Source organism: Giraffa tippelskirchi, chromosome 2, assembly GCF_054371585.1.
Source record: "Giraffa tippelskirchi isolate mGirTip1 chromosome 2, T2T-mGirTip1v1.2.pri, whole genome shotgun sequence".
Classification (NCBI taxonomy): Eukaryota; Metazoa; Chordata; class Mammalia; order Artiodactyla; family Giraffidae; genus Giraffa; species Giraffa tippelskirchi.
In genome coordinates this window covers 5,413,304-5,427,832 of record NC_137276.1, presented here as the reverse complement: position 1 = coordinate 5,427,832, position 14,529 = coordinate 5,413,304, and the positions used below count along the sequence as shown (strand labels likewise).

At 43.5% G+C, this 14,529-nt stretch overlaps 2 protein-coding genes and 1 long non-coding RNA gene across 7 annotated transcripts in view; 2 read left to right on the top strand and 1 right to left on the bottom strand.

The window, feature by feature from the left end:
• Window positions 1-14,529, top strand: part of DOCK1 (dedicator of cytokinesis 1) — a 556,115-nt gene that overhangs the window by 238,899 nt on the left and 302,687 nt on the right. The window lies entirely within an intron of this gene.
• INSYN2A (inhibitory synaptic factor 2A) overlaps window positions 1-14,529 on the bottom strand; it is a 65,032-nt gene that overhangs the window by 14,539 nt on the left and 35,964 nt on the right. For all 3 annotated transcript variants that reach the window (XM_081533048.1, XM_081533070.1, XM_081533059.1), the window contains one exon: window positions 1,573-1,644. In XM_081533048.1, coding sequence (XP_081389174.1) covers window positions 1,573-1,644 — 72 coding nt within the window. The remainder of the gene's footprint in view (window positions 1-1,572; window positions 1,645-14,529) is intronic.
• On the top strand, window positions 4,710-10,063 carry LOC145523203 (uncharacterized). The gene is made up of 3 exons (XR_014066419.1): window positions 4,710-5,232; window positions 5,309-5,348; window positions 6,230-10,063. It is a non-coding gene; the product is annotated as an uncharacterized LOC145523203 (long non-coding RNA).

The following is a 14,529-nucleotide window of genomic DNA, read 5'->3' as shown; positions in this document are numbered from 1 at the left end:
GTGGTTCCTGCAAGGCGGGCTTTCTCAGGTGTGGCACAGTTGACATTCTGGGTGGGCTGACTCTTTGTCGCAGGGGCTGCCCATGTGTTAGAGGATGTCAGCAAGCCCTGACCTCTAGCTAGTCGATGTGGTAGCATTTCCCAGTTGTGACAGCGGAAAGCATCTCCCTCCATCCGTGCCAAAAGTCCTCTGAGAGGCAAAATCTCCCTGGGTTGAGAACCTCTATGATGAGACCAGAGCTCCTCTCTGCCCTGTGGTTTCATCTGCCGCAACCACACCAGTCACCAGGTGATCCAACTCAACTTGTAAAGAACCTGGGGCCCTGTCTGGGATGCACTGTCTGGACTGGAGACACGGTGGGACCACAACTGTGTGGACACGAGCTTTCTGCCATTATTAAGACATTTACACCCTTTCCCTGTCTCTGCTTTCTTCATAAGAGGGTGGTAACTGTAAAGATCTCTTTAGAAGGGTTTTTTTTTTTTTTTGGTTGAGATTGGGGTTCCTTTACACATTTTTAGAGAAATAACTATACAGCTTCTTTTTATTCTTGTTAATTTGGCAAATCAACTAAAATTGTTCTTCAGGGTTAATTTTTTAAAAATGAACAAAATCATAACATCTCTTATTGCTCTCATATTTTGCTTATGAAAATTACATTTCCAAAAAAAAAAAATAAACAACATAGTAAGCTCTCTGAAGGTCGTGATTGCTTCTTAAAATCCCAAATTATTGCCAAAAGCCTAACTTGGCTTTTGCTTGTTGAAAGTTCCTGCTGAATTCTTGTCAATGTGAATAATCTAAATATACTTAGAATTGAAAAATGGTAAGACCAGACATAGAGCCCTGTGCTTTGTTGCTCAGTCATGTCCAACTCTTTACGACCCGTGGACTGTAGCCCAACAGTCTCCTCTGTTCGTGGGGATTCTCCAGGCGAGAATACTGGAGTGGGTTGCCATGCCCTCCTCCAGGGGAACTTCCCAACCCAGGGATCAAACTGGGGTCTCCCACATTGCAGGCAGATTCTTTACCAGCTGAGCTACAGGGAAGCCCTAGACAGGGGATTATTTCCCAAGGAACCCAAGTGCCACAATCCTAGTGAATTCGCAGGAAACAGACTGCACACTGGATTTTCTGAGGTTCTCCTAGCAAATACAGTGTGGTTTGCACACTGGGTTTTCTGTGGTATTCTTAGCACATACAGTGTGGTTTGCAGCCTTTGATCTATACCATCTGAAGGGCTTATATTTCACAGCCATGCTGGAACACACGGTACAGTGTTCACCACTATCGATTCTGAGGGAACAAGCCATCAAACTTACACCAATTTTGGAAGTGCCGCTAAGATGCATTTGCAAGATACATGGGCTCATGCTCTCCCTCACCCCATGACTCTCTGCCTGAGGTTGCTTATTTAGAAGCTGCCTAGAATTAAGGTCAGGAAAGGCTCTTGACTCTTTTTTGTTTGATGTCATCATCCCAGCAGGGCCCCAGACGATTCTTGCATCCATGGGTAAACATCATTTGTCACTCATAATAACAAAGCGGGAAGAGGAGAACGTTGACACATACCTATAGATAATACATGCACTGTTCCTGCATGTGTCACAGTTAGCTGTGTCTTGCCCAGTCCGATATGAAAGCCTACAAGATAAGAACAGGAGAGCATTACACGTGGTGGCTGGTGGCCCCTGGCCTCTCTAGAGCACGCCGCTCCTATCAGGTGCTTGCCCGCTGCCATCGCTCCTCATGGGAGTGGAGACTGAGCCAAGTGTTTCCCGCTTTGCTCCTGTCTCCGTGCGCATTGGATACAACCAGGGCAATCACTGCGGCTGCTGTTTACATTAAAATCTAGGCTGTGAACATAACCTAGTGGATGAAGCAAAGAATCTGATTTTGTTATAAGCAAGGGGAATTGGGGATGTTTCAGTGCAGCGATACTCATGGCGCTTTAAAGAAACTTGGGAGGGAAACCAGCCCCAGATCTTCCCGACCCGATGGCTTGTTTCTGCCCCACAATCTCTTCGCCCTCGAGAGGAGGGGTCTGCAGACTATGGCCCTCAGGTGAATCCTGCTCTTGGCCTGATTTTGTCCAGCAAGCTAAGATTGGATTTTACGTTCATAGATGGTTTAAAAAAATGAAGACTATTTGGAACGCATGGAGATGAATGAAATTAAAATTTCAGTGTCCATAAGTTTTAAATTTTGATAATAAAAAATGGTGACAATTCCTACGTAAGTAGCTACAATATCCTTGGTCTGCAAATTCCGGAGTACTCCCTGTCTAGCTCTTTAGAGTGAAAAATGTGCCGACCTGTGTGGCAAGGTGTTGGGCTGCCTTGTCAAGCCTCCTGCCACCCTCTCTGGCTGTGCTCTCTGCTGAGGCTGTTAGAGCCATGAGACTCGACACCGTAGGAGGCACGGTAGGGCGGTGTTCCCCGTCCTCTCATTAAAACGACAGAACTTTATTTTGGGGAGGCGTGTATTCTGGAAGGTTGTACAGCCTGTGAGATTCTCTTTAGTAAACTTTTTATTTTGTTTTGAGGTATAGCCAATGAACCATGCTGTGATAGTGGACAGTGAAGGGACTCAGCCATACATATACATATATCCGTTCTTCCCCCAAATTTCCTGCCACCCAAGCCTGAAAGATTTAATGAGAGGATTTTCTTGAGTCTTCCTCAGCCCAGTCACCCCAAAAAGCTAGTTTGGGGGAGCATTGATAATGTTTTTTCTGCCACTTTGACTGACCTTTCCTCTCATACTTTTAATATGCAGGCCTATTTTATTTTGAATATTGCTTTGTACCAAGGGACAGACATGATAACCAGAACCTGTTAAGTTAGTAGCAGAAGCAGGGCTTCCATCTGAACTGGCTTAGACACACACTTTGGGGGCAAATTTACATTTGGAGAGCAACTCAACATAATAATAGTGCCCAGAAGGTTTTCTGTCAACAGGGAGAGTGGATATTTTTATCAGCTTCCCTGTGTAAACTTCTCTTTCCATGCGTCATGGATTTTGAATTGAAACTCACTTTTGTTTTCCTCATTATGTTTGGTGTTACATAAACATTTGACAAAAGGATTTTTCCCCTCCATGCCCTGTTGTCACAGTGAGCTTTGCTAAACTTGAACTTGACCTTTGAGTTCTGTGCATTGTGTTTATTAACCAAGTGACCACATTCTGTCCTATAGGGTTGCCAGTCTCTGCAATCCATGATATTTGAGTCAGAATTGGAGTCACCCTGTGGCTGCGTTTGTGTTGACCTCCGTTCCCCATATTGGGCACCTTTGAATGCCCCCCTGGGGTCTTTTCCTGCCCCCTGGGCTTTGTCAGGAGGGGAGCAGGAAAGGGCTTGTGCCTCATTCCTCCTTTTCCTTAGCTCTTTTCTCCTGACCACAGACCCCAAGGGTACATTCTTCCTGAGCTTTCCTCCCTGACTCTAGATTTGTCAAAGTCACACCAGGTTCCTCCCCATCTGACATGGACCTCCATTCTCCCATCCTTGTAATATGTAAAAGGCCTTTCTCCATCCCACTGGTTTTTCTGGAGCTCCGTCCTAAGCTCATGTCTCACCACGGTGGATGTGTGCAGGGTAATAAGCACAGGACTTGAGCACACGTCCTAGCAATGACATGTCTGCTGCAGGACATGCGGCCCAGCTGTGAGGCTGAGGTGCAGACGAGGGACTGCGCCTCTGTGTACTGCACTAGTGTGTACTAACCACCAACCAGGAAGAGGGTACATAATAGTTGTCTGTGTGCGCTAGTCACATTCTAAGGTTAGGCTTTTAAAAGAAAACAGGAAATCAGGGGCATTTCCTAACTATTATTAGAGGGGCACTCTTACTTGGCTCTGCAGAAAGTCCGACTTCCACACTTGCAGAACCTTCCTGCTCAAGACCTCAGGACAGATCTCAAATCTCCATCAATTCTCAGCACCGCACCCCTTCCTCGCCCAGGATCGTGGAGTTCCCAAGTGTCTCACTTACATTAGAGCCTTGAGTCCTGCAGTTAATTATGCTAGCTCATTTTATAGAGAATACAGCAACACTTCAGGTCTGGGATCTCATTATTCTTAGTCCCCAGGCTTATGATGCTCTGTGATGCCCTGCTCCAACCTTGGGGCCCATGTCCTGCACTATGTATAATTGGCAGCTTGGGATAGTCAATGAATCCAACAGTGACAGGACAAAGGCTTCAGGCACCTGAAATTCACAAGAGAGCTGTCTTCCAGGACCTTGGGGCTCTTCAGTGATAAATTGCTCTTTTTAAAGACCTTTCTGAACAGACTGTTCTTATCACTTTGTAAAAAGCACACACTTTCCCGCTGTTATAGTCAGTAGGCAAATAGTTATTAAGTGCCTATTAGGTGTCAGACCTTACTCTGCCTACCAAGGAGACATTTTGGAATAAGATCAAGTACTTGTCCTCATGAAGCTTAAAACAGAATGGGAGAACCAGATGGGTGATGCATAAACAGATGAATGAATGAATGAATGAAAGTTTGGATATTGCTCTGTTAAGGACATGTTGTGGGGGGTGGCTTTGGCTTACACACCAAGGACCTTGCATCTGGAAAGAGAACTGGATGATAATAAAAGAGCAGGTAGTCCTCTCCAGATCTAGAGATGAGCTTTGCAAATAAAAGGACCATTACTTGTGAACATCACAATGGGAATGATGTTGGCATGTCTGCAGGACAGAGAAAGAGCCAGTGTGTCTGGAATATCAGGAGCACATGAGAGAGGAGGGAGGCAAGATCAGATCATGTAAAATAGCAAACTCTTTGGACATTTATTTTAAATTTAATGGGAAGACACTATTTTCTTGTACGTAGAGCCCAGGATGACACAGACCCTACTTCCTCTTTACTTTAACTCTTACTCTTCTTCTAAAATATCATTTTCATTCAATTTCCTTTTTCTTCTTTCTTTTCTTTATAGCCCATCCTAACTCACTCATTCCTGAAATACAGCATGGTTTGCTGATGTTTGCTGGTTAGAAGCAAGTGGTCATAATATCTACTTTATAGGGAAACATGTCTGTGGTCACTTTTTTTTTTTTAAAGCTAATTTAAATGAAAAATTGGTGGTCCATCAGATCTCCACTGTACATGAGAAGTATTTTCAGGATCTCGTTGCCATGAACTTTCCTTGGGAAGACCCTTCAAGATGTTTGTTTGGGACCTTTTGTTTTTAAGAGGTTCAGATGTTTGGAGTCCAAAAAGGTAGTTCACAAAAATGGCCATCGATGGGAGATTAATTTGTGGATAAAAGTTAAAGTGTTGCCCTTGTGTCCTGTAGTTAAGTCACAGGCTGCCTCCAGTAGCTGTCATCAGTCAAGGTATGTCCACTGCAGTTTTATTAAACATGAGAGTGTTCTTTACAGAGGACTGAACATGTGTAATCTAGTGTGCTTATTGCTTTGATAATCCATCTAATTGTCCTTGGGGCTTCGAAGATGTAGGGAATGGCTTCGCTGATAATTTTATGGTCACAGTAATGATTGTGTTGCAGCATCTGAATGAATGTGTTCTCCAAATACAGACCAAATAGATAAGTTCTTTCTTCAGGACAGGGAACACAAAGTGCCATTATGGAATGTCCCTGTTTTCCTTCTCACTTGGAAACAAGTCATAAAAGCAATACTTGGAATGATTATCTTTGTGGATGGCCATTGCCATGAAGAGAAGCGGTCCAGAAACTGAGCTGCTGGGGCAGATACTTCTCCAGAGACAGTATGGCTAGAGGCCCTCTGTGGTTAGAAGTTTGGAGAAGAGAGAGCTCAGATCATTGGTATCAAAGCTGCAGAAGAAGAACATCTTGATCAAAAATGACACATTTTCTGCCTTGCACATTAATTCCTACCTTTATAAAGCACTCTTCTCTTTTATTTTGAAGAATTTATAACTCACTTCTGCCATGATGCCTAGTACACTCTGGGCGTTTGGTCAATATTATTTTATTAACCAAAGAAGGCTGTCTGTCTCTGTGTTCCCATATTGAAGTCCAGCAACAGAAAAATCTATGGGAAAAAATCCAACTGAGTGCAAAAAAAGCAAGTGAAATGTAAAAATTATAAACACTTCTGCTCCTCACTTGCTTCCTAGTGTGAGCCTCTTTGGATCCCAGTGATAAGCATGTTCACTGTAAACATGGAGTTTTCTTTTTTTTTTTTTAATGTACTGATCTTTGCAGCATTTGCTGTTTATTGTCCCTTTACAGTTAGTTGCCATTTGTTAGTATTTCCTGTACTCAGTGATGTGTACTACCTGGGGAGGTACGGAGAGAGGAAGGTGCAGAAAGTGTGACATTCAGCACCAAGGACAGCACCAAGAGTGTGACATTCAGCACCAAGGACAGCACAAGGAGTCCAAGGTATGTTTTCTGTTTCTTGACCTCCTGACTCCCATTCTTCAGATCACGGTTCTAACCCAGGGACATTTCTGGAACACTGACCTTCTCCTTGCTTGATGCCCTTTGGACACTCACTGGTCAGGGTGAGCTTTATTGAAACGTAAAGGACACTAGACCCAAGTTAGGAAATTAATAGGGATGTAAAGACCATGGACTTGGTTGATAGCTCACAGAAGAGGAATTATTATTCTTGATTTCTTAAAGCAGAAGGCTTTGCTCAAGCTAATTTTACAAAGCAGTTTTGGTGGAGTCCAGTTTGAGAGTCATTTCCACTTCTGCTTTGTAGTAAAACAGATTTCTTCAGAAGAGCTTGCTGTACTTTAAAGAAAGAAAGAAAGTATAATGAGTGTCCGTTATAGAAGACAGTATGGAACTCTAGTTAGGGCACCCTGTTTCACAGAAAACATAGGGTCTTCCTTTCTTTAATGGTCTAGAATAGGTAGGTTTAACTGAGAATGCATTTCACCAGTTTCTCTAGCTACCTTTAGCTTCTGCAGACATCTGCTCCAATTCTTTTTTTTTTTTTCCCCTCTCCAATTCATTAGTTGTCATTATCAAAAATTCCTGAATGTAAAAATATACTTTTTCCCATTTATATAAAGTAGACAGCACTGGTAACAATTTAGGGTCTGCAAGTTGCAGATCGACAACAAAAGAGACGATGAGGACTGCGATTTAAAAAAACAAAAATGAAGAAGGGGAGGCAAAGGGCAGAGCTGGTGTGGCAAGTTTTATAACAAAGCCATAGGAAGGATCAAGGCAGAAAGATGTCAGCAAGCTTCCACCTGAGCTGTACCACGGCTGTGTCCTGGGAGGTAGGGATGAGGAGCCAGAGACTAGAGTGACAGGCAGCATCTGCCTTTTCATGAATGCCTCACAGGGAGATCTAAGATACCAGAGCCCTGGGGGGTAGGAGAGGGTGCTGCGAAATGTCAGAGAAAGGTCACAGAAAGCTTTCTTCCTGGCCCCATATCCAAGTGGCTCAGTGTCTGAGACCTTGAAATGGGGCCTGAGACGAGACTGACAACTCTGTGTCTCTACCATCCACCCCCCCCCGCCCCAGTTTGGTGAAAAGGTCAGGAAAAGGAAAAAAGATGTCTCTGACTGTGCCTGCTATCAGAAGCAAAGTTCCAACAAAGTTAAAAGCATCTCGGGAGAAGCATGGCTGGCAAGTGGAAATAATTCTGTGGTTGTGAATTGTAATCACTGATACCGGATTGACTTTCATGTGGTGTTTCGACTGCCACATCCTACAGCCCTGTTTTCTCCAGAAGATCTTAAAGTCCCCAAGGAAAATTCTCTTCTCCCGTTTCCCCAGGGACTTGTGGATGGAGTGTTTGGTTTTAGATTTCAGGAAAACATCCTCCTCTCAACCAGCATCACTAGTGTATAAGCATCACCCAGAGAGGGCCTCCTCCACCTCGGCTTTGGGGGCAAGTGACCCCATTGCCAAGTTGTTAACCTTTTAAAACGATGTGGTGATTTTCAGTAAGTTTAGATCTCCTAGCATGTAAGCAAGAGACATGTTGGGTGATGCTAAAATCAGGACGTGATCCTGTAATTGGGGTCTTCAAAACACTGGTTACCTAGGGTATTGGAGCTGTCACTTTGAATTAACTCAAAGGTGTGCGCTAGGCTCTCAGCTTAGACAGTGGTCACTGTTCTCAGTGGTCATTTTATGCCCTTGTTTAATTATTCTCCTAATTTTGATCTTTCTTGTTGTTTCTCACTGTGTGCCAAAAACTTTTTTTTTTCCTTTCCTTATTCTAGGCCAGGTTTGTGTTCCAGCTGTGCTTTCTTGATAACTGAGCCATCATTTATATCAGCATCTTAAAGGGCTTTTCTGCTTAATAGTCTCAAAGTGACATTAATTAGAGGCATTAAGTGATACCTCTGTATTTGTTGGGGGAAATGAAATTTCAAAAAGAGTCAGGCTCAGCTGTTTTCAGAGACCCTCTCCTACGTTTTAAGCCCACCTCTGCCAGTAGTTTTGGCTGTTTTTTTAAGTCTGAGTTCTCACTAGGAATTTGCCAGATTATGCCCTGAAGTTGTAGTTAGTTCCTATATCAGCTGTTGAATGGTTCAAGTGACTTTAGAATTTCCTCATTTATCCGTGGAAACTCAATTATTTTATTCACTGGAGCTACTAAGTGCCAGGATTTGGCGAACATCCAATTTAAATTTGTTGAAAAAATATGAAGTCGATTTTCCTAACAAACACCACAAACACCCACTGGTCAGTAGAAGGCAGTACTTGCTTTCACTGGTGATGGTCTGACTAGGTCCCCTTTTTTCTCCAGCAGCTGAGAGGAGCCTTTTTCTAGCCAGTGGCAGGTTTGCTATGTTAGGCTGAGCAATCCTTTGTTCATTAGTGGCCTAGAATCTCCAAGCTGACAAAGCAGTGTGTTTGTTTTAAAAACTGAGGTTGCGTTTTGAGAAACACAGACTAACAGTGACCCCCCTCAAATCTTTTCGCCACCCTCTGCATTCCCCTGCCTTTAGCCATGTCTAAGTGGGTCAGTTGTTTTGAACCCTTTGGAGAATTCTTTGCCATCACTTGCTCTTCAGGTGCCCTTTAGCCACCTCCCAGTGGCTTCCTTCCACCAGAACTCCTAGCATTTGGTTCTGTCATGGCATGCTTGGTGTTTTTCGCTGTGTGCCCGGCCAGCACCTGGCTTGCTGGTCACAGGAGAGGTGGCCGTCAAGGTTTAGGATGCATGGCGTGATGAATGACGGAGCAAATGAAAACTGAAACGATTTGGGAAGGTAACTTTGTCTCAGTCTGTCTATGAGGGTTGATCTCTGTTTTAGTGGAGTTTGGCAGCTCTTCCTTGACATTTACAGAAAATTTTAAAAGACTCACTTACGTGTTTTCTGTTCAGTACGATGATTATGGTACAGCAGTGACTGCGTTAGCGTTTCTTGATTATAATGGCTGCATTGTTTGTATTTAGAGAGTTTCAGCCAGCAGTCACTAATTCTAGGACCCTGGTTTCTCTCTTCCCCTTGTAGGCTTGAGGTCAGGGAGTAAGGCCAGCACCATTAACTACCGGCTTCCTCTTTTTTCTGCTTTGGACTTCTTTTTTGTAGAAAAGGGTTCTCCTTGAGATTTAAGGATATCAAATACTTCTTTCCAAACACACTCATGTGGTCCCCCTGAGTTTGAATATGTATGTTCCAGAGGTCATTTGTATAAAATAAGAGTTGCTGTGGTTGAAACCATTAAGGGAGACCTATTTTTGGAGTCCCATATTAGAAGGAATAATCACTCTACGAACCAGATTCTTAGATTTCACAGCATTCTTTGTTGAGTCTCAGTACAGCCAGAAAAAATTTCAGGGCTGGCCTGGGAACCCCAACAGCATGTATGATTTTGGTTTTTTGCAAATTGCTCTGTGGTCCAAATAAGTTACTTAGAAATGATGTTTTTGGAGCATAGCCCAGTCACAGCTTGAGCTGGACCTTTCGCCTTCCCCTTCCCCTGCTAATCCCTCATGGTCTTACTCTTAATTTTTGTCCACTGGACGGTGAAGTTCTCAGAATTATACGTGCGCCATTCTCCCAGTCAGGAATTGAGATGTGGACACTTGAAGAACTAGCTCTTTATGTAAACCCCATGTGAGCTTATTAAACACATCTGGGTAATTTTCAGTAGTCATGGTTATTTCTATGGAGTGTTCTGCTTGGGCTTCACAGGTGGTACAGTGGTAAAGAATCCGCCTGCCAAGGCAGGAAGGTTCGATCCCTGGGGCAAGAAGATTCCCTGGAGGAGGAAATGGCAACCCACTCCAGTATTCTTGCTTGGAGAATTCCCTGGACAGAGGAGCCTGGCGGGCTATATAGTCTATGGGGTCACAAAGGGTCGGATGTGACTGAGCGCTCACTCAGTGTTCTGATTATCAACTTCCAAGCACTTACTATAAACTAGCCAAAATAACTAAACGGCTTTCACTATGTTTGCGTGTTCAGATCACGGGATGCCTCCTGTTCTCAGCTTTGTGCACTGCCCTTTGCTGGGGAGCAGTTGCTCGGATGAATAAAACACAGACCTTGCCCACAAGACACTTCAAATCTAGAGCACGTATGTTTCCAAGGTAAAGGATTTGCTTCTACGTTAAGGGAGAAGCTGTATGACCTCCAAAAGAAGCCCTCCTTCCATGGGGCAGCTTCTATGCTCGTTCAAGCCAGCATCCATGGTCTGGACCAGCTCCTCTGGTCACTCATCAGCAGCTTGGATGCTTCTGGCCAATCTCCAGCACCCTTTAGTGACTCTTTTCCAGAGCATTCCACAGTGGATGCTGACCATATCTAGCAGAGATGTCTCGCTTCCACGTGACTGAGAGCATCTTGATAGCCACGGACTTGGCCTCCTCTGTCTTCCCAGTCCTACCCATCATGTAGTTTGGTGCCTTCCGGAGAGCAGGGCTGGAGGTGTGTTTCAAAAATGCAGCTTCTTTCCTGACTGATAGAAAGTCAGCACACTACTCCCTTCTCTGCTTTAAACCTGCCACCATGGAACACGCCAGAAAGTTATGGCTTTGCTTTCTAATCTGTCTCCCCTTCCATGACATCAGCACCCCGACTGCAGGGGAGTTTTGTCTGTCGGTTCCCTGATGGATATTTAGTGCTCACACTGGGGTCTGAAGTGTAGTGAGTACGCAAGAAATATTCTGAATAATGGCTGAGTGAATGAATGAATGAAGAATCTGCCTGAGTGTTCTCCGGGATTAACTGATACCCACCCATAGTAGGGTCAGTTCTGCGATGTTCCTGGCTGGATCGGGTGAAAACATCTGTCTTAACGTACTACCACAATCCCATCTTAAATTTCCCCCGAACAAGTGGAAAAAAGATCAGTCATCTCCTGCTTCCCACACTCAGTTATTAAAATAAATGGCTTAGTCTGCACCTAAACCAGCTCCCCTGCCGACCCCCGGGAAACGTCGTTTCTTTATCCCAGGAGCAATCCAGGTGAACGAGTTGCCGTGAGAAACACTCTATTCATAATGAACTCAGTGGCTTTTCTTTAGACGCTGTTGTCAAATTAACTTTTATTGGCCCAGCAGCTCCCCAGATGTGGTGACACTATAATTCTGGGAGGCTCTGACTGTTAGGGAAGCTTTTAATGCTGGTGTTCATTACAAAGAATGAAAGGGAAGCAGGAACGGTGGTGAGTGGTGCAGTGTGGCTGCAGACGTGAGGGGGTCAAGGCCATGCCGTCCCTCCTGCCCTGGAGGTCGGCAGGAGCCAGGTGGTCCTGTCGCTCCACCCCTCCAGCCGCCTGCCTCTCCTCCAGCATTGCTTCTCATTGGCTTTGCTTCTCCCCGGGTGCTGCCCCAGCTCTCTGCTTCCGCGTGACGAAGACAGGGGATATATCCTTATTATTGCATAGTCATCATTACTCCTATCAGAAATGTGTGCCGGTTTGGACACAGACAGACTCAGAGATGAACACTCTCACTAGGGCAGGTCTTTTTTCTTTAGTGTTTTCTAACCCTGTTTCCATGCAATAAAAATCATAATATGTAAAAATTGGGGCAGCTGGTAATTGTTATTTTGCATGTAGAACTGCCTGATTACATTACAAATAGGGCAAACCTTACAGTTTCTTTCATGTATTTCTGAAGTCAAGGAGACGCTAGTTGCAAAACGATGACAGTAATGACAGAAACGTCACTGGCCCTAGAGGGCATCAGGAGTAACTATTAATGAAGGAAAAAACTTTTTTTAGAGTTGAGCTGAAGCTGAGTTGATTAACTTATTTCCTGGAGCAGAGATAAAGCTAAAGCTATAATTTATTGAAAATTAATGAAAATGAATCTTGGTGGCATTGGCTACCAAACTTGAATGAAAATAGGAAGGTGAGGATACTGTATGAAAACAAATGTTCCTTCTAGAAGGCCGTCTTTCTCCAGCTCCAGTATTGTCACTCACCTCACTTTCAGAGGTTTTAATTTGAAAGCATTAATGATGTGCATGGGGCAGTGGCTCTGTCGGTAAATAACCACAGAGCTTTTATCTTTGATCTGTAATTTCTTTTGATGTATTTTTTAGAGCACATTAGTTAACAATCTTAAATCAGAACTTCCTCTTCATGAAGCTTTTGTGCTTTGTTTCAGAGGCTTGACATTGTGCTTATTTTTTTAACAAATGGTTCAGAGCTCTTGTAGCTGAAGATTAAAATCTTTAAATTTTGGTGTCATCATTTATAAAATTCTTGATATCCAATTATGAGACTTTTATCTGGGGAGATAGTCTAGAGCTATAACCAGTGAGATACTGGCAAAAGAATCTGACTCCACGTTTGGTCAAAATATGCAGGTTTTTAGACTTTGTCTGGAAAATCCCATGGACAGAGAAGCCTGGTGGGCTGTAATCCATGGGGTCACAAAGAGTCTGGCACAATTGAGCGACTAACACTTACTTACTTACTTACCTAGAGGAACTCATTTTTCATAATTGTCTGTTGAGATAATGGCTTTCAAAACATGTTTGCTTGCTTTTATGGCTTTTTGAAAACGTTCCTTCAGTGTTTGTTCACATGTATTTGGACATAAATTTGGTTAAAGTAGAGCCTGGGTGGCACGTGGTGGCCACTCACCAAGCCAGTGAGGTGACAGGCGGTAGGTGAAGCTTTGTAGTGGCTTCCCCAGGGAAGACTGCTCATGGATGGATCGGTCCCTGGACTTCTAGATCAATGGCTTTGATTTTTCTGAAACTACCTCACAGAGGGGATTCCTCTTACTGATTAGGAATCCTGAAAACCATACTTTACTACTGGGATCCTTTCCAAGGTGCTTTCTGCTCCCTCCAGGGATAGAAGTGTGCTTTCTCCAGGACATAAATTCTCAGGGACCTTACCGGGTCTGAGTGCGGGAATCTATTGACCCTTTCAAGTATAAGGAAGAACTCAGAACTGCAGGGCCACAAGAGCGCCTTCAAGTCTGAGCAGACACACGTTTCCCATTTTCAGAGGAGGGTGAGGATGCTGCTGGGGCCTGATGAGTCTAGAGGTGAGTTCTGTCTGTACTGTTTCTCTCCAGTCTTTTGACCTTGAGGATGTTATTGACATATCCAAACTTTAGTTTCCTGGTCAAAACAATTCCTACCTTACAGTTTTATTTTGGGGATTGAATGAGACAATGCAGAATGGCCACCATATTGTAGATGCTCAAAATGGATGAGCTTTGTTGGTGCTCTGCCTAGAGACACTCATTTCAGTGGGACTGGCCCCCAGAGCCCAGTGGGAAATAGAGCTCAAACCATTTTTGCATAGCTTAGCAGAAATTGCATGGGATTTAAAAAAAAAAAAAAAGTATTTGAAAAGTAGAACTTGCATTTCATTTCTCTCTCTATTTTTTTAATCCGAATTCTGGGACACAAATCCATAAATTCCATAAACGTTCATGTCATGCCTTGAATTGCTCATTTTACCTACAAATGGGGTGTCTGAATTGCCTAGTGCCTCAGTGGCAAGGCTTTTATTCACCTACCAACTTAAAAGGCTAGGGAGGTATTGAAATCTCTTTTGGGATTCTGCACAGGAAGATTATTTAAATTACATTTTCAAGTATGTGTGATACCTACATGAAGTGCAAAGCAAGAGTTTGGAAACTGTTTTATAGCCTCACAAATATATATACTTCATTCTTCATATTAAGGATGGAAAGGATTATTATTGTTCAAGAACTTAAAAATAGTATTTCCAATGTTCTATAAATTTAAGCCACAGAAAAGACTTGGCACAGCCCTGTGTATCAAATAAAGAAAATGGTGGAAGAGAATACGATGTGTGCTTCTATTTCAAAATCATAAAGCAAGATAACTTATACTTGGACTCTGGAACTTGAATATTTTATCACAAATATATAAAAGCCGTTAGTTATAAAAGAAAAAATGGGGGGTTTCCCTGAAAGCTATTCAAAGGCTTGTAAGCTAGAAGGACAGAGGCCAGTTGCAGCCTGTGTAGCAGTGGAAGAAATAAGGGATGAATGAAATGACAGGAAGAAAGAAAACCTAACCGAGGGACCACCACATGCACTTGTTAACCAATGTCCATAGAGAGGGTTGTGCTCCTTTCTCTCTCTCTTTCTCAACTTGTATGTGTC